This window comes from Asparagus officinalis, chromosome 8, assembly GCF_001876935.1.
Source record: "Asparagus officinalis chromosome 8, Aspof.V1, whole genome shotgun sequence".
Classification (NCBI taxonomy): domain Eukaryota; kingdom Viridiplantae; phylum Streptophyta; class Magnoliopsida; order Asparagales; family Asparagaceae; genus Asparagus; species Asparagus officinalis.
This window is the reverse complement of record NC_033801.1, coordinates 115,827,206-115,851,391: the sequence shown is the minus strand read 5'-3', so window position 1 is coordinate 115,851,391 and position 24,186 is coordinate 115,827,206. Positions and strand designations below refer to the sequence as shown.

The 24,186-nt window shown below is 36.5% G+C and overlaps 1 protein-coding gene across 1 annotated transcript; it reads right to left on the bottom strand.

The window, feature by feature from the left end:
- On the bottom strand, positions 4,860-22,378 carry LOC109851409 (pleiotropic drug resistance protein 3-like). Its single transcript, XM_020421524.1, has 24 exons — positions 21,826-22,378; positions 20,617-20,740; positions 20,238-20,323; positions 19,627-19,711; positions 18,353-18,512; positions 18,178-18,254; positions 17,841-17,894; positions 17,636-17,726; positions 17,130-17,431; positions 16,762-17,043; positions 16,355-16,668; positions 16,105-16,265; positions 15,135-15,238; positions 14,892-15,045; positions 14,602-14,739; positions 14,425-14,498; positions 13,992-14,324; positions 13,559-13,849; positions 12,873-12,956; positions 9,230-9,363; positions 8,826-9,053; positions 7,496-7,667; positions 7,158-7,412; positions 4,860-5,198 (listed from the first exon to the last, which is right to left on the bottom strand). The coding sequence occupies exons 1-24, from the start codon at positions 22,263-22,265 to the stop codon at positions 4,932-4,934; spliced, it is 4,410 nt and encodes a 1,469-aa protein (XP_020277113.1). The 5' UTR covers positions 22,266-22,378; the 3' UTR covers positions 4,860-4,931.

Genomic DNA, 24,186 nt, shown 5'->3' with positions numbered 1-24,186 from the left:
CAAAAGGGAAAGAAAAAAAATGAAAAAAGAAATTATTCTTTCAAAATTGTAACCATTTCCTTTACATTATAATGACGACGAGGAAATGTCCTTTCATTCCTTCAACATTTTGATTACTTCGCTTAGTTTTTTACATAGTAGTACAGATTAGCACTTAATACCTTGTAATTATCTCATACTTCGCACTTACATAGTCATATACCAACACTTGTTTTTAGCAGCACTATATACCCTAAAGTTTTTTAAAATTTGCTCTTTAATAAGTCTTGTTATAACTTTTCCATGACACCCCTACGGTAATTTCCAAACATTTTAACCGTTAATTAATGTTAAATCTATCCAATAGGTTTGAAGTAGAACTAAGATAGGCTTAACACTGAATTTAAAATTAAGTGTAAAAAATTTTAGTAACTAATACGTCAGTGGATGCAAGTGTAGTCAGGACTTCTAGTGAAAAATTCTCAATTCTAGATGCTGGGTGCAAATTATAAAATTTTGAATAGAAGTGTTGTCATTACCAATGAGAATACGGGATGGTATTGGGCCAGGACCAATCCTAACCCAGTTTTCTTTTGGACCAAACCCCCATGGCTCAAAAGAAAACTGTTTAGTAACATTATTTAGGCTTAAAAAATTGGGCAAACTCTGATCTAAAAATTTGACAAGCAAAGTTCAGTCCTAACCCAATTTTGGTTCAGTCTTAATCTAATTTGAACTTGTTGCCAAACACACCCTATATAAGCACTAAAATAACCAATTTTAATATTTAAGTTAAGAATTGTTGGGGTCCTTTTTGTTAAAAAGGACAACCCACCAAAAAGTGGCGTATGCTGCTTTGATGTGGAGAGCACACGGTATTCTTTAGTAAAAGGCGAAAGAATAGTTCGCTCTGTACTCACCACGCAGCTGCGTGATTTTCTACTGTGTCGAGGCTAGCTTTTTTATAGTCTGGCAACCCCACAGGCTGCTCAATTAACCGACCGATGTGGGACTAAACTGAAAGAACAGATTCCGAATTTATCGAACTCCATCCTCTCACTCGTGGCTACAGCGAGGGCGTTTTCCATTTCTCTCTCCCACTCACTTATTACTATGGTAAATTTTCTTCCGGATTATGCAGAATCTAGCTTGTTTATTTCCTTACCTTTTCCCCTTTATCATTGCTATTTGTATAAAAAGAAATTTTTGATTTAAACTCATTCCAACTTTTAATTTGAAAAACCGACCCACTTCCATTTTATTTAGAGAAACCGACCCATTTCGTGGCCACGTCTGCACCGTGGCCATGAAATGAATCGGTTTTTTTAATCTCGTCTCTAAATAGTAGGGGTTGTCAATCCCGACTATTTTGCATGCCCTAGCTAATATACAGGCTAAATTAGTTAAGATTGGCAACCCTGATTAATTTAGCACGCTATCTAATTGGTCGGGGTTCCCAACCCTGACCATTTAGCAGAGACTTTTGAAGCAAAAGTTGGCTAAGGCAAAATGGTCGGGGTTGGGAACCCCGACCATTTCGTGTATGTGCACAAAATGGTTGGGGTTCCCAACCCAACCCCGACCATTTCGTGTAGGTGCACAAAATGGTTGGGGTTCCCAACCCCGATCATTTTGCAGAGCTCTTCCTCCCCACTTTCAGCTGGAAAATCAAACTCCTGTTAGAACATATCAATCCACCAACTAATGGTACACATTTATAAATCTACAATGCAATCACAATCACAAATAACACATACCAATCCATAATCGCAAACATTCATTTTACTTACTAAAAATCCATATTCAATCGGATACATACCGTGCAATTCACATACTAATAATCAATACTCAATGGGATACATAATATTCAAACGCAAAAAATCCTATCAAGTATATCGAAACTAAACAAATATTTACAACTCCCTTTCATCTTCCTCTCCCTCTCCCTCTTCTTCCTCTCCCCCTTCCCCGTTCACCTTCGATATGAGCTAGGATGAGATCCTCGTTCGGTTGTGTGTGAAGTTGGGAGTGCATGACATTCTCGTCGACTCGAACCGGCTGTGAACATTTGGCTTGAGCCTGTTGTGAGCTGCCAGCTTCATCATGTGCACGGCTTGAGCCTGCCCCCGTGTGTCCTCAAAACCGTCGACGCCCGTACTCAATTGGTCGCTCCTCACGTCCATCACGTCTTGTATTACATGTCCTCTGAAGAGCAGACCGAATCTTTTTTTATCATGCGAAGGAACATGTTCCTCGGCTCTAGCTCGGTAGTCGTTCGCAACGCATCATGCGCCATAGTAGAAAGCTCTTCGAGCTCTTGTACTTATAAGATAAAAACCGAAAGAAAATTATTATCAAGTGGATGATAATAAAATAAAACTCACAAAATAACTGTATATTTTGTTTATACACTTACCAACTCTCTCTCAACCGGGCCTCTTGGTATGTACTCCTTAGGGGCTTTGTTCTCTTGAAATATCCACCTACGAGTAATCCCCCAATACCACCGCAAATACATACCTAGGTCAGGTGTGTTAGCCCTCTCCATCACTACCTGTTCCTCCCTCAACTCCCACCTCCCGATGTAAGCACGTCGAATATATTCTCAATTTGCATGATGTGCATCTTTTCTGGGATTTCGCTCTATTCTCTCCACAGGGATTGGAATATGTTGTTGTAGCCCAAATTGCCGGAGCACACGATCGGGCACGTGCATCTCGACAATCTCAAAACATATAATCGGGATGCGAGCACGCCATACATCCTCACCTTCCCTGTAAATATTTGGTAGTGACTCGTCCGCTGGGACAAAAGTCTCTGCTAAATGGTCGGGGTTGGGAACATCGACCATTTTGAAACGGGCTTTCGAATTAGTCGGGGTTTCCAACCCCGACCAATTAGACAGCGTGCTAAATTAGTTGGGGTTGTCATCCCCGACTAATTTAGTCTGTATATTAAAAGGGCGTGCAAAATAGTCGGGGTTGGCAACCCTGACTATTTAGAGGCGAGATTAAAAAAACCGACCCATTTCGTGGCCACGGTGCTGATGTGGCCACGAAATGGGTCGGTTTCTCTAAATAGACCATTTCGATAGCGGGCTTTCGAATTGGTCGGGGTTCCCAACCCCGACCAATTAGACAGCATGCTAAATTAGTCGGGGTTGCCAATCCCGACTAATTTAGCATGTATATTAACCAGGGCGTGCAAAATAATCGGGGTTAGCAACCCCGGGATTACCAACCCCGACTATTTAGAGGCGAGATTAAAAAACCCGACCCATTTCGTGGCCACGGTGCTGATGTGGCCACGAAATGGGTCGGTTTCTCTAAATAAAATGGGAGTGGGTCGTTTTTTCAAATTAAAAGTTAGAATGAGTTTAAATCAAAAATTTCTTCATTTGTATAATTTTGCATTATCACGTTCAATTTATGTTCAAGAAAACCAATTTAATGGGCTTTTTTCCCCAGGGAAAGGGGAATTTTTTCTCGGTAAGTTGAAGGATTCCATTAACAAGGTTCATTCTGTGCGTTCAATTGCACGTTGCCATCTTACTTTTTCTTCATTCAGTTATAGAATAGGAGGTGGTTGATTTTGATTTGCTTTTCATACCCAAAATTATCCCTATTGGTGCTGTAATCTACATCATATATTCAAATAGAAACTTGCATTTTTTCCTCATTCAAGTTATTTGGTTTAGCTATAAAATGTACGTTATGTCCTCCTCAGAATACTAAAGATCTATCAATCATGTTGGTAAGTAGTAATATCTCTATTAGATAGATGTGTTTGCGTAAGAGCAATATGCGCCGGTGTGCTATAATTATCTGACCGTGAATCTATGAAGTTACAACGGATGGTCGGCTAGTGAAATTGTTCAGTAATCATTCATCAAACCGAGAGCAGAGAAAGTTTGTCGTTTTACAAATTTCAGTCCTTGCGCGTGATTTTTTAGCTTAAACATGGGTGTGATCCTTCTATTACTACTTTCCAACATTCATCGTAATTGGATGTTACAATGGGTGGTCTGCTGGTGAAATTATCCGGTAACCATTCGTTGCAATTGAAGACTTATTAGATGATCATTGCAAACAGTGCAACATGGATTGGGAGAACCCAATTTATGGTTTTAAATGTTTCTCCTCATGCTCGAAATTTTTTTTCTGGCTTGGCTTGAAAACTGGTCCAGTCCTGTTATTCTGACGATAATGTGGGTCCTTTTATTCTCTCTTTTTTGTTACTGTTATGCCATGCTTGATTACCAAAGGAGTGTTCGATCCAACTGTTGACAAGAGCAGATGTTTATCTATCCTTAGAGGTATGACATGGCAATGGATCTGTTGTTAAGAGGTTTATTTATCTGTTCTTTTCCCTATAAGAAGCCTGTGTAAGTTACGATTGGAGGTGAAAAGAGCATAAATATTTGGAGGGATAGCCGATATACATGATTTACATCCAGTCATAAATCCTTGTTAGATAGCTTTTCATTTTCTATTCCGCTAATTTTTGGTTGCTTGCTGCTTTGTTCAAGCTTCGAGTTATCATGCTAGTTATTTGTAACATGTGGTACTTGTTGAGAGTTGAGATGAGGTTTCTATCCATTATATCTGTCAATCTTGGGCATTTTTTCAAAGTTATTGGGTTGAATGAACGCACACTTGAGATAGTTTGTCCTATATACATGCTTGCAACCATATATGGCTGAAATTAACTAGCAAGTGCGAGTCATGCAGACATGTTTTTCTTTTGTTACGAGTCAGGTCATCATGTATTTCTTTGCAGATATCTTCGGAACGAGTAGTTCACTGTAGGAATTTCCATTACATGTATAGACTACGTTGAATTTTAATATGCAATTTGTTATGAAATCTTGCAAGTACAGCTTTTAAATTGTAATCAATGATGCCATGTTTATATTTTCAGATCATTATTTGCTAGTACAGAAGCTTTCATCTTCATCTTCTTTGGAAATTTAGCTTTTGTATACAAAATGCGAAAAGAAGACCTAAGACAAGAGGATAGGCTATAAGGATAATAGCAACAAATCCCAGACGGTCATGATGGTACCCATAGTAATCCTTTATAAAAGAGGAAATTGATTTCGTCTCTCCGAACACCATGATCTCCTTGTCATTGTCTCCATATTGTGAAGATAAGAGGGCATTTAATGTCCAGGTCACAGGGCTGATATAGTGAAGCCAAATCCACCACTTCGCGATTTGCTGCAAGGAGTCACCAAAGAGAAAATGAGCATAATGCATAAAGTTAATTTAGGAATCCTTAAAATTTCTTAACTCAAAAAGATGAATGATAGATCAGAAATATGCCCTTTTTCAGTAGATATATTTATCATATATTTGCTTCTAGGTTTTAAAAAACTCCAAGTCAAAGAGAATTTGAACTGATCAGGAAAGATTGTCAACTACCTATAAACTTGGGAAAAATGCATCACATGTTTGCAATGTCTGCCAAGCCTGTGAATTTTATATTAGCAAAGACAAAAAGGATTTTATGAAAAACCTAGAAGGCCTGTCAGTTTCAAGGAATTCTCGCCTGTGGTAAATTGTTTAGCCTCCTTCAAAGAAGGAGCATACTTCCAACTTTCAAAGTCTTATATATAGAAAGTCAGATGAAAATGAAACATGAGAAGCTATACCATAGGAAAGTGCGTTTTTTTAGGCATTGACAATCATATTGAAATTACATTATCGATTGAAAATAAAAGGAATCGTAAAATAGGAGGAAACAATCAGAATGTATCAAATAGATTGTGATGTAACTGCAAAGCATATGATTGAACACCAAAGATTCTTGGCAGAGTTAATCTGACCAATAAACTGTCGCTGTTCTTGTCTTGATTCTGGATAGACAGGAAGGTCAAGGAGGTGTTGGTGGGTGTATTTTTGGTTTTTTCAGTATGTAGAACATAACCATAAAAGGGGAAGAGAGGGGGGCAGAGGAAAAAAAGGAGGCAAGAAAGAATACCTAGATCTATTCAATTCTAGGCGTAGGAGAATATGAGATTCTACAGATTGAATCCTTTGGACTTAATACTCTATATTTCACATAGTGAATCTATCTCCCAAATATCTGAGGACATAGGCCAGATTTTTGGGTCAAACCTTATAATCTTGTCTTTTGTGAGTGCTTTAATTTTGTTTTGTGGTTCCGTGTACTTTCGATGTTTCGATCTCCTAGATCCCACGGTTGCACTTTCAGAATCAGTGAGCAGCGTTACCATGTGGAACAATTCAACCTAGCTTTATGGAATTAGTTTTACTAGTCATTTTGTGGCATTGATTCTATTCAAGAACAATGGTGGATCCACTTGTGGGGAAGTGGTGTCATAGGTGTCATATGACCCCTTGGAGTATACTATTTAATGCCTTGATTTCTAGGCATGGCTATATAAGCAAACAAAGTCCAAACTAAACGAAGTTTCTTTGCTTCACATTGAAATCCGCAGCAAGAGATAGTAGCATTTGTGAAGACCCACTTAATGAGATATATTCCAATTTGCCTCAAGATTAAATTAGGTTTATCCATTTAGATTTTTTGGTGAGGGAATAATCTACGAGAGTAGGGTACTGATTGTAAATCCTTTTCTCATCTCTGGTTCTATTCTCATGTGATAGCAATCTCTTCTTTTCTCACTGCCCATGGATGTAGGACGTAGTGCCGAACCATTTAAATCTTGGTGTTGGTTGTGTTTGCTTTTGTTTCAGTATTTTTGCTAAATATTTTGTGTACTTATCTGATCAATTTAATCCCAACAGGTTCCTTATATAACCAATGGTTGAAGTTACTGTGTAATTAATGATGTGATTATGTATTTGCTTTTAAATATGAAAAAGTTTCAGGAATACTTGTAAATTTTACTTAATTATTAATTACATGGTTACACCACTCTCTAGAAATTCTGGATCCGAACTGTTCAAGAATGTCCTAGCATTATAATTTTGTTTTAATGTGTGAAGCCTTGTAATTTGGTTTTAATGTGTGACCTACTGAAAGTGTGTGTAAGCTTCAGTCTCTTAACAGTAGTAGGTTACTGGAAAAATCCTTGGGAACAAATTTGTAGAAGCATGACTGACAGAATGAACGATTTTTCATTCTAAGGATCTAAACCAGGGCGACTTTGTCCCAAGTTAATAATTAAAGGAACTGAATGAATTACTTACCGGGCCAGGAACCATAAAGCCTGAGAAGAGATATAGGTATGCATAGCATGGAGATTGCAATATTGAAGCAATTTGAACATTTGGCGTCACCGAAACAAGCAACATTCCTATGTAAACGAAATAGAGCAATGTGCAGAACATTGTGAAGAAGAACCATAAAAACTTTTGAGCCGACCAGACATAGCCAACTGTTGGATATATGATGATCGCAAATATTCCTATTTGGATAAATACATAAGGAATCTCAATGACCATCTGCAGAAAATAGAGAACATCAGAACTTGCTATAAATTCATGCAGGCTGCGAGTCTGTATTTTCTCAAAAAAAACTGATTAACCTGTGCAAATGAGTAGGCCCATGAAGAGTACATTCCTGCATATTTCTCACGGTAGAGGACAGTGCGCTCAGTTGCTACGTATGAAAAAATTGATGTCGTGCTTATTATGCCAAAGAAGATTGAGGAAATATACATCAATCCAAACACGTTGAACAGATCTTGTTGGTTGTTTCTTCAACAAACAGAAGAAAGAGTGGCATCAGTACAGAAAGTATGACCCATATTCTATATTTGTTATTGTTATTGCTGTTGTTGTTGTTGGTGCTGTTATTATTTCAAAAATAGAATCCAGTTCAATTTGGACTTCCTTTGTGAAAAGAGAACTATTATCATGCGTGTATTGGTTGTTGTTTGTATAACTCTGTTAGCTGACTCCTCAAGTCTGGATTTAATAGAAGTGTTATGTGACTTATCTCAATTAGAAGCACTAATAACATTTTATACAATACTTCCATTTCTTATTCTTGATATCTGACTGGTCTGAGGTAACAAACTAAGGTCAGCTTGCAGTTAACAATTTGTTCTATTTTTAGTTCTAGATCATGCTTGCCTCTTAAAAAGGTTATTATGGTGAGCTTCCCACAAGACCCAAAATTTGGGAGCTCTCATGAATTTGTCATTTCAAAAGTTGATAAGATTTATGTCCCCATAGTTCATTTTTTCAAGAATGATATGCAAGAAATGTGATCTTGGTGATCTATAGTTCACTAATCAATAAAGTTTGGTTAATTTTCTGAAACTTGATTTCTTACAAGCTCTCAAAACACCATGTCTGATGGGTGAAAAGAAAACAAAACAACATTAGCTATCAGTAGCCTATAGTGCTTTTTCATTCAAAACATGAAAACATGAAAACATGTTTTTTTCAAACCTTTTCCTTTTACCTACATCATTTCTTTTTATATATCCTCATCTTATAGTTTTAACCCTTCAATAGGCAAGCTCAGTATTTGCAGATATTGTCAGTCTGCACTTGTATCCTAAGTGAAAATTCTAGAGCAACTTTTATGACTTTTTCTGTTGCTATTGCCTATTCAAAATTTTCTATTTTAATGAAATAAAGTTTTGCCTCTGTAATAGAATCCCATGCAAATTCCATTCCTATCATGCTATTGGTCAATTAACGGAAAATTGTAGATTATCTTTGTCTGTGTGTCTGGCTTCAGGTTTATTATCATGTAGGAAATCTTTGGTTCCCAAAAAATTGCAACTGCAATTACAATTTGCAACTAGTTACAGTTAATGTTATTCAAATTCCAGCTAGAAAATCTGTTATATTACTAAATTTAAAGGTAAATCTAAAGCACCTGAAATAAACATACTGACTTACATTGTTTTCCCATGCTTCCAGAACAAAGCTGCATATACTGTTGATGAGATTATTGTAAATATCGTGCGCGTCAAGTTATAATGAGGACTTCTCCAGTATGACAGATACTGCTTCCATAGACAAGCTTTAAACTGCCCCCAACCATTTTGTGGAAAACGGGTAGGGAAATGTAACTCAGTTGAGTCTGGTGGTGGTTTGCTCAGTTGTTTGACTAGCTCTTGGTTATCCCTGAAAATTGGGAAATTTGGTAAATAAGGTAAGAAAACAATTTGCTCCTAATAAGAAATTTCATAACTTATCATGATTAGTTTGTGTTGTTATATATCAATAATCACTTATTTATACAGGATTCCAATTATATAGTTAATATAGATATATCAATATAGGCATCAGTAATTACTCACCTGTAGAGTGATGACTCTTTGTATAATTGCGCGAAATCTACATTAAGTTGTGCTTCAACAGATGTAGAGGTAACTTCCAACATCCATGTTGCTGGATTGTAATTGTCCTTTATCCTTGATATTCCAGCAATGCCCTGATACAGGAAGTAAAATCTCAAGTTAGTGTTTTGACGATTAGTATATACGTGCTACATAACTATACTAGAACTTAAATAAAATAAGCTAACTTGCTGTAGTTTCATCTCAAGTATATTTAAACTGTGTCACAAGTGTACATAGTCAAACATTGTATCTCTGTTGTTGCTAAAATGACTCTTATATCCTAAGTTCCTAACTATATACTAATACATCATCAATCAGAATCATGCTCCTCTGGCTACATCTTCCATTGGGAATATTTATATTCGTTTGTTTGCTTAAATGTTTCGAAGGATGCACAGTATTCATATGTTTTATTCCTTCATGCAGTTTTTTCTTTCAAATTACATCTGCAACTAAACTCAATCAAATAGTCTGTCAAGTCTGCTATGCCATTCATTAGTATTCTCTGCTGGTCTCTTACTTCTTACCTGTGTAGTGTACGAGGGGCTCTGTTTTCAAAGTCTCAAACCTCTGTTCTCAAGCTATAAGCCTGGGACAATCAACTAGTCAGGTACCTTACTATCCTCTTTTCTTCGTTCTTTTATTTTCTTTTTTGGCCTCATACAGCTTCCTTCACAGAGAAAATTTTGTTGTGCCTTATATCGTAGATAATGATTAGTGTTTACATGCGTTCATTCTGGTGTTAGTCAATTATTCATTTAGTTCTTCTTTAAATATCTGCCTGCCTATGTCTGTTTCTTTTTTCCTTTCCATTTTTTCCTAACCCACGTAGTTGCATCCTTATACTTTTGTTGATGGCTAGTGTCTTTGGTTCATTGATAATGTAGCAATATTGGATACTTGACACATTTATTTTAAATAGCTCTTCATTTTTTACTTTTTCTTGAAAATGTGCCATCTTTATGTGAAGGAACCAAGTATAACAAGTTGATGATGCGGAATTTATAATTTCATAGACAAGAAGAATTTCTTTGTATTATCTGCACTCAAGTTGCATCTCTGTTACCAATGACCTGCCAACATGTTATGGCGTAGAAATATTGATCTTGCTGTCACCCTTCAGGTAAAACCTATTACCTTTGTACTTCTATGGAGTTGTTCCTGCATCGACACGTGTCATACTCGCAAATGTACCCAACACTTCTTGGACACTCCTTAAATATATGCATAAATTTATTAAGACTTGTATTCAATTATACAATGCATGTTTAATTTAAAACACTTATATACTTCTTAGATATACATCCTACACATCCATTTTTGTAACTTGTTGGATAAGGGTTGAGTTTGTTTCTGCTTTAAGAACTACGATTTAAAAAGGTCATTTATATATATATAGCTCAGGACTATTATTATATCCCATGAGTTTCTTCAATGTCCCCATACCCTACCTTTTACAAATTTGCCGTATCCCGTGCTCGCACCTGCACCCGTACCCACACGCATCCAACTTATGGTAAAACTATACTGAATCCTTTGGGTTAGACACAGTTAAAGTGTTGTCCCTTCCCCTGTAGCATTTTCGTAATATTGCATTATTCTGATACTTGCAATATAAATTTCATGCATACTAACAGAAGTTTTGGCATTAACACCAAAGTTGCAAATTATAGTAGTGCATTTATGTTGAGAAATGCAAATAATAGCACATTAGTGCTAAAGCTACAAATTCTAACTTGTGAAGACCTGAAGTTATAGCTTTTCCTACTCCTGTCGACTCACTACAAAGATCAAATTGTAGCTCATCAATTCTACTTGTTAACCAAATAACTACACATACGTTTCGCTTCTTGAGCCTCATATTTATGTGCACTGCATTCAAAGCTTCATCTACTATTGATGTGCTATCTCTCAGTTGTTACCCTGTCATTTACATATAGTTCATCCGTTCCCAATAAAATGTATGCTTTCTCCCTCCTTCTAATATTCATGGAAATATTTTTATTTCATCTTAGTTTCTTCAATCAGAAAGGTGAGCTGACAGTGGCAGAGCCAGAAATTTTGATAGGGGGGTCCAAAAAATAATTAAACACGATAGTGCATATGAACTTTTTTTAACAATTGATTAACATATAAAGATTATTACTTAACAAGACATTGAACTGGGGTATAGATTTATACCTATTTATGCATTTGAGTCATTTTTATTCATGTACTTTTGTATGTGAAGAAGACACTTGATCCTCAGTTTCTTTCCATTGTCAAGAGGGGAATTAAATCCATTCTCTGATTCAATTGTTTTTCGTGGCATTTATATATTCTCCCTTGTTTTTCGGCATTTATATACCCTAAATTGTTTAAAATTGGCACATTAATATCTTTTATTATGCAAATGTGAAATTTGTCATATAGACCCAAACATGAAAATTAGAATGTGAGTGTTGCATGAGAATTTTAGGAGGAAATTCTTGCGTTTGCATAATTTAGGGTATTTAACTGCAAGTTATAAAAAGTTTAGGGTACTTAAGTGCAAGTTTTAATTTAAGTTTTTAATAACAGTTGAGGATATATAAGTGATGCTAAAAACAAATGAGGGTATATTAGCGCAATTTTGATGAACTTTAGGGTGTATTAATGTCAAAAACAAGAGAGGGTATATAAGTGGAAAATAGGGAAAACTGTTGGGTATTTAAATTCAATAAATCCTTTTTTTTATTATAATCCACGCGGGGAGGTGGGGTGGGGGGCAGTGCCCTGTTGGGCCCTATACGGCTTTGCCCCTGTGAGCTGAGTTCATATTGCAGCAAACATGATTTATATTGAAAACATTTTCAGCATTTCAAGGGTCATCTTATCTCATCTTTTTGTTACCAAGCTACTACATGCACCATATCATGCTAACTTAGTAGCTTTCGGCTACCTGTTTATGATATATCAAGAAATTAATTTGTTGCATAATCATGTTTTTTTCTCGTTTTATCTTTGCAGCACATCATACCATTTTCTAACTCCTCTTCCCTGGATAATTTTTTTTTTCTACGTGCATTGTGCTCCACAAAATTTCTATTATTTTTCGATGCTGACAATTCATCACTTCCCTGATAATTAAGTAATTTAGCTAAATAGTTAATGTTACTATTCCATAATTGATTTAGGCAGTATCATAGCAGACATTTCATCTGTAACTGGTAACATATCGTAGATAGTGGTTTTATCGTGTTCCATGGTAAAAGGACAATCCCAGAGAGGGAGAGCCAGGTTTTTATTCATAGGAGAAAGATAATAAGGTACAATTACGTATTTTCCCATGCGGTACTAAATTTAGGTTCTCCAAGTTTCCTTATACAATAATAATTATGGTACTTTGTATGTCATTTTCATAAGGCCGTGGAATAAGATTATTGATAATGATGAATTTATGGTTCTGGCAAATGCTAACTTCCAACTTCCAGGTTCCAACCTATGTGAAACTTAAGATCAATGTCAATATATAAATCCTAAATTAGACTAGAGAGACAGGCCTCTTGTGTATCTTAATTCTTAACCTACCTTAAAAGCAAACTTCATAACCTGAAAAGATCATGAATATCATAGAACTTACCTCAAAGTACTCAATAACTTTATATGAATGTTGACCTAATGGCCCAGCATATATCAATTGACCTCCCCTTTTCATGAGAATTAGCTGCAGGAAGATGAAATTGTTTTTCCGTTAAAATCCGAATCAAATAGCAGAAAAGAAGTAAGTCCTGTGAAAAGAAATTATACAGTAAATGGCCATCGCAAGAAATTAAGGCATAGGAAGAAATCTCCGTTGGCTATACTTCAAGTATTCAATGTTAATAAACCTGAAATTTAAGGATCCTTTAGGAGGTTGGATTTTTTGCTACAATGCCCTGTTATGTATTCTTAAAATGAATAGTAAAACCAGGGAGCTTGTATAGCACTTTGATCATGTGGATGGTTTTCATCCACTGATGAATAAATGTTTTGTGCTGTTTAATGAGATATATAACCAATAGGCAGCTTTCACAAATTTAGGGTTAACGGGAGAAAACTCGCCACATGAATTTAGGATGAAAATTATGGCTGATTCGTTTCAATACACCATGTTAGTCAAGTCATTGGAGTATGAAGGCATGCTTTGACTATAAGCATTTTAGATTACAGTTTAGTTTTCCTTATTATTATAAAAAAAATAATTTCTCTTATAAATCTTGTTTCTTTTTTTTACTGCGTTTATGTGACATCATTGCCTCTATATTTGCAAGATAAATCAATTATTACCTCATCAAATGTCTCAAATATATCAGTACTAGGTTGGTGAATAGTGCAGACCACCGTTCTTCCTGTCCCCACGACATTTTTCACTGCACGCATAACAATAGTAGCTGCTCTAGCATCCAAACCTGATGTGGGTTCATCCATGAATATAATAGATGGATTTGCAACAAGCTCTACTGCAATCGTCAGTCGTTTCCGCTGTTCAGTAGATAATCCATTGATCCCAGGTATCCCAACTAAGGAGTCTTTGATTTCGTCAAGCTCAATTGTTTCAAGGACTTCAGTTACGAATTCCTGATAATCAAATATAACTGTTTTAGTTCAGTCCAGCCTTTACAGACAAGGAGTATATCTAAAATTGAACTTTGTAGTTTCATTCCCCAAGCATATTTATATGTGTACTTTATGCAAAAATGAGGTTATGCAGAAAACTCACACGTCTAGTAGTTGGATCAACTTGTGATGGAAGCCTCAACCAAGCTGAATATATTACCGACTCTTCTACTGTAATATGTGGAGAATGTATGTCGCTCTGCTCACAGTAACCTGATATCCTGGCAAATGTTTCTTGAACCTTAGGATATCCTCCAATTGTTATCTCCCCTTCAATAGTGCCCCCTGTTTTTCTTCCAGAAAGAACATCCAATAGTGTGGTCTTTCCTGCACCACTGACACCCATCAATGCTGAAAGAACTCCAGGTCGGAATGCACCAGTAATATTATGGAGCAGCTGTAGTTTTTTTTCTGCATGGCCATGTTCTTTCATTTCCTGATAGTTAGAATAATAATGTTGTAAGTATAATAAAAGAAACTTTACATACAATTTAGTCCTCTTCGATAAGATATAGTGACGATTTGAACATGATTACCGGAGGAGTGTCGACATAGTATTGTACATCCTGAAATGCTAATGTGAGTGGAACAAAGGGTAGAGTCATCCTTCCTGCAGCATGTTTCTTAAAAATCAATCTATTCTGATTTAAGTACTATCCCATATTGATGTTTGATAGTTCTTTCTCTATTGAATAAAGAAATAAAGTGTCTACCCTTTTTCCTGTTCTCTGTTGAAGTTTCCAACGATGTATCTTTGGATGTATTCGTTAGGTCCATTGCATTCCTAGAGCCTTCTCTCTTTATTTGAGAAAGCTTCTCGCGGGAGATGATTGCTCGAGATACTCCTGGTGCTGAAAATTGGAGTCTTCTTGTTAGTTCATTTTTCTTGCTAGGAAATAAGATGAGTTAAGATCTCCCCAGCTCAAGAACAATTTTTTCATGGGTTGAATATTAAACTGGAGAAGTGTAGTCAAATATATTACAATTAGTTGGCGTGGCTTACGTTTTTTGAGAGTTATTGCCAAAGTAAATCCCACATTGAGAAGTAAAACATATCCAACCAAGGCACCCACTGATATCCAGTAGAAATAGCCATTGAAGTCCAGTCCACGGCTTGTCAACACTTGCTCTCCTATAGTTATATTTGCTGATGCAATCTGTGAAATAGGAGATATTCAGAAAGGAGTTTGAGAGAGATTTAAGTGAGGATAATGTGAGAACCAGTTACTCGGGTGTTGCGCCTTACCTTTTCCCACCGTGGTGCGAGGAACTCATTTACTGCCAAGCCTATCTCCGCATATGTTAATGGGGAACACCAATATCCCCATTTAAACCAGCTCGGCATAGAGTCTGCAAAAGAAAACCAGGTACATTTTAAATTTCATTCTGAAATGTGATTCCACTTTACTCTTCCTTTGTTTTGTATATTAGGAACGCACATCTTGTCTCTTTATCTCTTAGTATATACACTTCTTTACTCTAGACTAAGTTACCTGGACACTTTATCTAGGCTCCCATGTACATGTCTGACACTTTTCTATCCGTCCATGTCAGACACTCGTTCGACACCCGGCACTCCTTGGACACTTCTTGTATATATACATAAATGTATTCAGGTGTCGCCTCAATTATATAATACATATTATTTTTAAGTTTAAGACACTCATGAAACGTGATACACTTCTTGGATGAGTTATATTTTCCCTCAAATTTCTGCAACTCGTTAGACTAAGGCTAGGTTCATTTTTGCCCATAGCCGATTTATAAGTATGCTTTAAAGGGTTGTTTAGGTACGTAGAAAACCGAGCAATTTTCCAATTTATAATTTACTTAATAAAGGAACATAAATTATAGAAATTTTAGTTCTGTTAACATGTGAATGAAAAACTATATTGATCTCATGTAAAAAAAAAAAATTGTGTATGTTCCTGTATCCTACGTTTTACAAATTTGTTGTTTTCTGCGTCTGCACCCGTATCCACGCAACAGACTCTGGGGTAAGTTTCGTCTTGGTTACACTAGTGTGACGTGTTTGGTCAGCATCAGGTTGGTCTAGGTGCTGTCATCTAGTGGATCTTAGCTGGAAAAAAGTCTGCACAATTGTTTTGTGTAGCTTAACTGGTTTATGCTTGATATAGGATTCCATTTTTATTTATAAAAGGTGTGATAACGATGATGGTGATAATAAGATTAGAATATGGATGGAATAGACTTACGGCGTGGGAGAATGAAACCACCAAATGTCATGACAAGTAGTAAAGACAAGGTACAACTAATTGAAGAGGCCACTGCTGTTTGGAAATACGAGGCAAGGAAACGAAACATAGAAAGTGACATCTGGTGCACAGTGAAAAGTAGAAGAAATTGGCGAAAGAACCTGAAAAGAAATAAGAAAGTTGATCAGTGATGTGCGTCTGTCATCTCAACCTTAAGAGTTGGAAATCTAGGGAAAACTTTGAAGGCTACCTTTCTGGCTCTGGGCTGTATCCAATTCCGTAATACGTAATAGATGTCCATATTAGAGATTCTATCAGAGAAACAGGAATTTTTAAGAGAAAAGCAGGAATTGCGTAAGCCCATGCAGGATAGAAGTAAAAATCCCGCTGTTTGTAGAACACAGGTAGCCTAGAAACTGTCATAGACAACTCTGGATATCCATTGACCATGTGGATCATCAGGGTGTAAAACAGTGCTCCGAGGTAGCTATTAGCATGAAGAACATCAACTCCCATCCGTGTACGTAGGAAAAAAGTCATTGTGATGCTTGCAGTAATGGAGAGCTGCAAGAGGAGTGGATAACTGCTTGAGTTGAATGCATATTTTTTTCATATCAGCAACGAAAATTTTTATCCCAGAGAGTAGTATATATATACCTGAATTGTTTTGAATATGTATGTAAAGGAATTCCTCTTCATGATAAGAAGTTCCCTTGCCATGCAAGCTTTAAATAGTTCCCACTTTGGTAATGAATAAGTGCTGAAAGATAAAGCACTTTTATGGCTCTGAGACTTGTCATAGGGATTTGATAGATCCTCTTCAAGTTTCTGTCCAATGAAGTACGTCTTAAATTTCTCAAGGAGCTGATTGACTGAGACGTAGTGATACTGTTCATGTGGATGGGACCAGTACTGTTCTTGATCTTTTCTGGACAATACCTGAACATGTTTTAAACAAAGAGCTAGTTTTGAGGATCTGTAACAACACGAGATTAGGTACGTAATAAACACATCGTTCTTGTTACCTCCTGCAAAAATTCAGCTTCTCCTTTTCTTTTTGGGCATTTGAAACCACATTCTTCAAAAAAGTTAAGAATTTCATTACGAGGACCATGATATACAATCTTTCCTTCTGCCATTAAGATGACATCATCAAAGAGATCATAGGTCTCAGGTGCAGGCTGGAGAAGTGAAACCACAATAGTAGTTTCTGTGATGTGAGCCAATTGTCGAAAACAGGAAACAATTTGGAATGTCGTGGAGCTATCTAGTCCAGTTGATATTTCATCCATAAATAGAGCTTTTTTCGGTCCAACGATGATCTCGGCTAGCAAGTTCAATTGCATGGTAAGACTTGCCGTATAGAAATAATAAAATCATAGGAGATAAGAAAATTGAAGTGGCAGTACATTATGGTGAGTCCTAGCTTTAAAAAGTTCGGTAGGGAGGATTAGTTGGATTTTATTTTTTTTCTTTTTTCTTTTTTCTTTTTTCTTTTTTCTTTTTTTTGCATTGGTACTTTTCATACTACCTGTAGTCAGTCTTTTCTTTTGCCCACCCGAGATTCCTCTTCTCATGGCATCTCCAATCATTGTATCTGCACAGATATCCAGTCCCATTATCTGCAAAGCAAACATTATTTACAAAAGTGAATTAGTTCCTGAGATCAACTAATCAACTAGTTACTCACACTGTTATGCTATTATATGATTGCTATTGACTACGGGAGAAGTTACCTTCAGTATATAGTCTGTTTGGAGACTTCTTTCTAATCCCTCCATAGAAATTGCCTAGAGTTAACAAAACCGTTCGTCAGTTCATTTTTGTGCAGGATGTGAGTAGAACTAACGAGCTATTGCATGAAATCATCAAAGCCCGGAATTCTTTAGTTGTTATCTAATCAGCATAAATATATATATAGAGTGCAAGCTGGATTACTTGATGGAACAAATAATTCATTTATTGATCTTTATTATCAAATGAGTTTCTTGTTATATTAAATGTATAAAACTGCCGATAATCTAGTATAGGTCCATTGTGGAAGAAAAAATGCCATAAAAATAAGCAATTTACCTTCATGTATGTATCTATGTCAGATTCAGGAATAATTCCAGCCATCTTCTCCCTTCTACTGACTTCCTTCATAATTTCTTTATGGGAAAGAACAACATAAATTCAGGATGACATTCTTAGATGATGTCAATCGATCAGTATCTAGAAATGATTTCAAATGATGTGAAGACTTTACCAGCTCTGCTTCCAACACCTTGAAAGCGTGCTGAAAAATCCAAAGTCTCTCTCACTGTCATCTCAGGAATGTGCAGGTCATATTGGCTTACATAAGCTGCTGTTTTCTCTGGGACAAACTCTTCCAATTTGAAGCCATTATATGAAATTTCTCCGGTAATCTGTGTGGCACGAACTCATTCATAAATGGTTGAAATTTCATATAGAAACCCACGTAATTGTCAAATTACTTGAAAATGAGATTTGTTTTGGTTGAATCCAGTGATTGTTGTCTTTACATGTTTATGCACGAAACCCACTACTGATTGTTAAGGTTAGAAGGTATGCATGTTTAAGCTGTTGGATTAGTTGTGAAACAACTGTTGGCTCACTGCTAATGAGGAGAAAACATTTTATTAGAACAAATGAGGAAGGATAAATTTGTTATATGTATTGTAATCAGTAAAACCCTAATTAACTGAACTAAATTTAAACCATTTGAGAGGAAAAGGAACAGGTATAGGACTAATACTACAAATAGATTGAGTAATTAATGATGGATTTTGTTCAATTTCAGTTGGTAAAAGTATTCGTAGAATTCTATCGCAGTATTCTTTTTAATTTACATAGATCTGATCAGTGAGCCTGTTTTTCTTCCCTTTTATAGATGGTGCAAACTGCTCTACACCATAGTGTTTAGTTATGTCGTAAAATGCAAAAATAGTACACAATAGAGATGAGACAGATATGTATGAACTTTTTCTTGGTCATCTTTAAGTTAGATAAATCATTCTATAGTACAATCAAGATTTTATCTTCAATTCATTTATATTGCAGTATACCTTGTTGGGAAAGTGCATATATGGTGGTAGCTTGTACTCTTTTTTTCTTAACAATAATTATACATTGATATTTCATGTCAAAAGATTTTCTCGCCAGTGTAATTGGTAAATTTAACAGGATGATTGTGTGTGTACACCAGGATGTTTGCGTGTGTGCGTATTCGTGTTGAAATCTTATAAAGCATGTTCAAGTTATCTAAAGATTTAATATAGTTTCCAATAGTCCAAATTATGCTGCCCTACTTATAATGCTAGAAATGGCTTCCGTTATGGAACCAACGATATTTGAAGAAGCTTGAGGACATACATGGTTTATGGTCAAGGAATACATTAAGGTTTCATGGAAAGGAAAAATATATTATAGGTAAGTCAGGAATTTACTGATCAAAGATAGAAACGTAAAAATGCATAGAGTTATGATTATGCTATCTGGAGTAACAGAAGGACCAAGAACCTTGAGATTCTTGTCTAGCTGGCCTGCCAGTGCTAGCAACAAAGTAGTTTTTCCGCATCCTGGGGGTCCAAGTAAGAGAGTCATCCTGCAATCCAGACAGGCTCTCCGTTAGTAAACTTCCATGTACAAAAGAAACAGAGAAATTCCCATCGTTAAGCAAGTGAACAGGGGCGGAGTTACATTGAGTCCAATGGGGTCCCAGGACCCCAGTAAAATCTAAATATGTACCAGATATTACATATAAAAAACATAAGTGCAGCAATGGCCCAGTGATTTAACACTCCAGGACCCCTGTAATCCACCAGAGTTCGAGTCTGCTGGGCTGCATATTTTCACGATTTTTTTGGACACCATATGTGTTTTTAAATTATAGTTTGTCATTAAAATAATTTGTGCGTAAAATCTACATTATCAATAATTTTAGGACCCCATATGTTAAAAATCCTAGCTCCGCCACTGCAAGTGAATATGACTTTGGATAATGATACTGTCCGTTCTATTTATGGGTGACATCAAACTGACCCTTACGGCTTTCTGTAATGAACACCTTAGATTAGGAACTTGGCTTTAGTTAGTTTTAATCTAGGTGCATAATAATCCTAAATACTTTCCTGGAAGGCTTGATAACGCCACTGATATCCCTTAGGATGCTTATCTTTGTTCCTTCTGCCTTCAAACCAGGAACCTTTGCCAGACCCTGTACAAATAAAAACATAGACTTAGGAATATTTTTTTAACGTATCCAACCAAATACTCCATTTAGGGTTAAGGTTACTTAATTTTTGGTTTGAAAATACCAATTTGCATAATATTTACTATAGACTAAAGACAACCTTAGAAAACGAGCTTTAGAAGAAGGTCATTTCTTTATTTTATTTTTTTCTTTTTGTAAACATATGGAAACATAGGTATTAATTGTGCAACATAGAACGAAACCATGGCTTAATTAAAGTTATATAACTAAACTTGAATGTTGAGTGCATATCTCACCGAAAAAAATCCTTTGGCAGCATTCCACAAAGTGGGTAGAGGCTTCCCTTTGACTACTTCACACTTGGCTTCCACGGTCAGATTCTTGTATCGTACTTCAATAGTGGGAAGCTTCACATTTACTCTGGAAAACGTACATCTTGATCAATGCGAGGTTAAATCCAACAGAATATATACGTGTATCACATCCATCACAGTTGTACAATATACATGAAACTGTACATTTTGTTGCAAATCTATAGAGTTGTTAGATGTGTCTATATAAAGGTTTCTTGCTTGCATATATGGAGTTGTGCGCGTGTGGTTGCTAATTCATGACAAACTCTTGATCAGGGATAAGTTGGGTACGAGAAGGTTCGACAGAAATTCCCAAATTTTAGATGGCAAAGAATTCCAAAATTTTGAGAAACAGTCTTGAATCCTCCTGGCTTGACTAGTTTTTTTTTTTTTTAATAAACTTTATTCCCCTGTCTAAATATGGAGGGTCGGTGGTCTTACCTGATAAGGTTATTATCCTTTTGGTCACTGCTTATGTTGTCGGCATTTGTGCTTTTGAACTTCTGATAATTTTTTTTTATTTTTATCAGCACTTGTATTTTTAAACTCCCGATATCTCTTTGTTATTGTTTGTACTTGTACTTGTAGGCGTCTTTTTGTTGAATACCCTATGTAATGGGTCTTCCTGGGTCCTGTTCTGATTTAACTTCCTCTTATATATTTCTGATTTATGATCATCTTAATTCCTATCTTATGTTCCATTGATTCTTAGTTAGATGGTGAAGATGTTTTTCATCAGATGCCATGTAAGACATTGATTCAACGTGATTAATCATTTGGATACAGAAAGTGTTGATTGTCGATAGACCCACTGTGCTATAGCCCAATTGAATTGAGGATAAACCGCTGTAGTTCTATCTCTGCGAATGAACGCCCTGAGTGAGCTTTTTTTTGGGGGTGCTATGAGTGATTTTTTTTTTTTTTTTGACTCTTTTAGAAGTAAAAGTGGAAAGGAAAAAAAAAGTTCACTCTGGGGTCTATCCGCACTTGAGCTAATAGTACAGAGGTATATCCCACCTATAGAACTACAGAGGGTACGTCTGCAATTTTTAGTTAACGATGTCCAACTACCGTGAGTCGATACAACATCCCAAGGCCTAAATATACGCACATAATTTACTTTGTTGGCAATCTAAACATCAAGACTTTTACCTGTCCATCCTCTCTCTTTGTTTCTGCAGCAGCCGGAGGTTATCGTTCTGAATGTGCTTGATGAGTTTCTCGATGAGCAGACGCCTCTCAAGAGCCCCGAGCCTGGTGACGTCGACGGCCCTCTTCTCTCCCCGATCCTCATTGCCATCTCCACCAGCCACCGGCTTTCCCACCCCTTGAAAGCTTCCCAGCCTCTCGATCGCTGCCCACTGGAGCTCATACTCATCCTCACCTTCCCCCGCCGAGCCAGCGCCGGAATTTCTTCGAGATGAAGACCTTATGCTTCCTGCAAGCTCCTCTAGCTCAATGTCATTGACTACTAACGGAGCCATTCTTTCGCTGGCAATGAGAGGAGAGAGTGAGAAAGGCATGTGTATATATAGGGAAGATTTCTTGGACCAAGTCACTAAACGAATGGACGCAACTGCAGATGGGAACATGGCTTGAGGTGTATTTTATTGACGAGCGGTGAGTTTAGATTCTTGTCACGTATCGTTTAAAGCGAATCCACTTTCGAGTGTTGTCATTAAGAATAGATTTGCGCGTAGAAGACGTACGACTCCTGAGTTCGGGTAGCTCAATTCTTGGGTGCGTTGGACTCGGACGTTAGTTTTGTTGAGCGCGACCCTTTTCCGCGGAGCAAGTTATGTGATTGGCCAGTGAAGACTTGGTTATATTATTGCTGAGCATGTGAACCAGGAATCGGGTGCGTTGGCCGACTAATCATTTTTTACGTTGGTGAGCGTAGAGCGCACGCTCCTTATTTTTTGCCTTATTTGTGAAAATTTAACAGAAAAATTTCGAGCTGACCAGTTGTGGGTCGAGGCAAGGGCTCTGGTCCCGGGATTAGCTCTTGACCCAGCTCAGCCTAGGGCCCAGCTGAGAAGAGGCTTGGGTCGGTCCTGACCGGCTACGGGCCGAGCTAGGTTACGCTCGACAGCAGTTTAGGATGCCAGCCCACGGGTCAACCTAGCGCACAGCCCACTCCTAAGCTTTGCCGGTCCTAAAATAGGGGGAAAAGAACAAAATTTCATGAAACGCCCCTTAAGTTTAGCATTGACCCCTTGAAAGAGCACCTGCAAATCTAGCTTGTCATGTGCAAAGCACGTAATGAAAAAAAGGCAAAATGCCCCTTAGTCCTCAAAATTTAATAAAATAACAGAAATAATAAAAAGCTGAATTTGAGGGGGTTGAGGATATTTTCTTCCTTTTTTGGTTCGTGTAACTTGACATGCTACTATTTAGATTTGATGGTGATAGTTTGGATGATTAAAGTAAAAAAATCTTCAAGAAATTTTATGGAGTAGAAGAAGTTCAAGGTGACTATGCATAAAACCCCCTCAAAGTTAGAAAGGAGATTTTGTGGAATTAAAAAAATAGTTGACGGGTTACATTAAAATGGCCAAGCATTTGTAAATTTACCCAAAAAAATAAAGGGAAATTTAGTAGGTTTGGTACGCGGACCCACGGACAATAAAATAGAAAATAAACCCACCAAACAATGGCCATTCCCATTAATTGCCCACCAATTATCCATTAATAATTAACTCCCAAATACGTCTGTTCATTTCTTCATTCTCCATTAACTGTGACTAATGAGCAACAAGATAACACCAAAAACAATCAAAGAAACCAAAATTTTTATCTTTGATTCCTTAATAAAAAGAAAGAAAGAAAAAATTATCTGATAAAATCCCTAAATTTGATTCCTTATTAGAAAACCCGATTTAACTTTGAGATTTTATCGGAAAAACCCCCTAAATTGGGGGGTTGGTTTTCCCATAAAATTTCAGGTTAAAAGTAATTTTCTGATAATCCCTAAATTTAAGAGGGACTTTCCGATATTTTCAAAGTCAAGGAATTTTCTGACAATCATGCAAAATTAAGGGAGTTTTATTATGATATTTAGCCTACCATAAATATATTTGTAGTACAAATTGAAATCTCCAGACTTGGATGAGAAATATTTTCTATTCCCTAAATTTAAGGGGGGCTTTTCGATATTTTCAAAGTCAAGGAATTTTCTGACAATCATGCAAAGTTATGGGAGTTTTATTATGATATTTAGCCTGCCATAAATATCTTTGTAGTACATATTGAAATCTCCAGACTTGGATGAGAAATATTTTCTATTCCCTGAATTTAAGGGGGCTTTCCATATTTTCAAAGTCAAAGATTTTTTTTCTGACAATCATGCAAAATTAAGGGAGTTTTATTAGGGGCTGTTTGGTTGTTGTTGGTAAAGTTGTGTATTTATGACACAACTTGGAAAGTTGTTGTCCACCTCATCAATTTTACTTTTATATTTTTCTTTGTTTGTTTTTTATTCCATTGGAATCATAAAACATTTGTTTGGTTTGC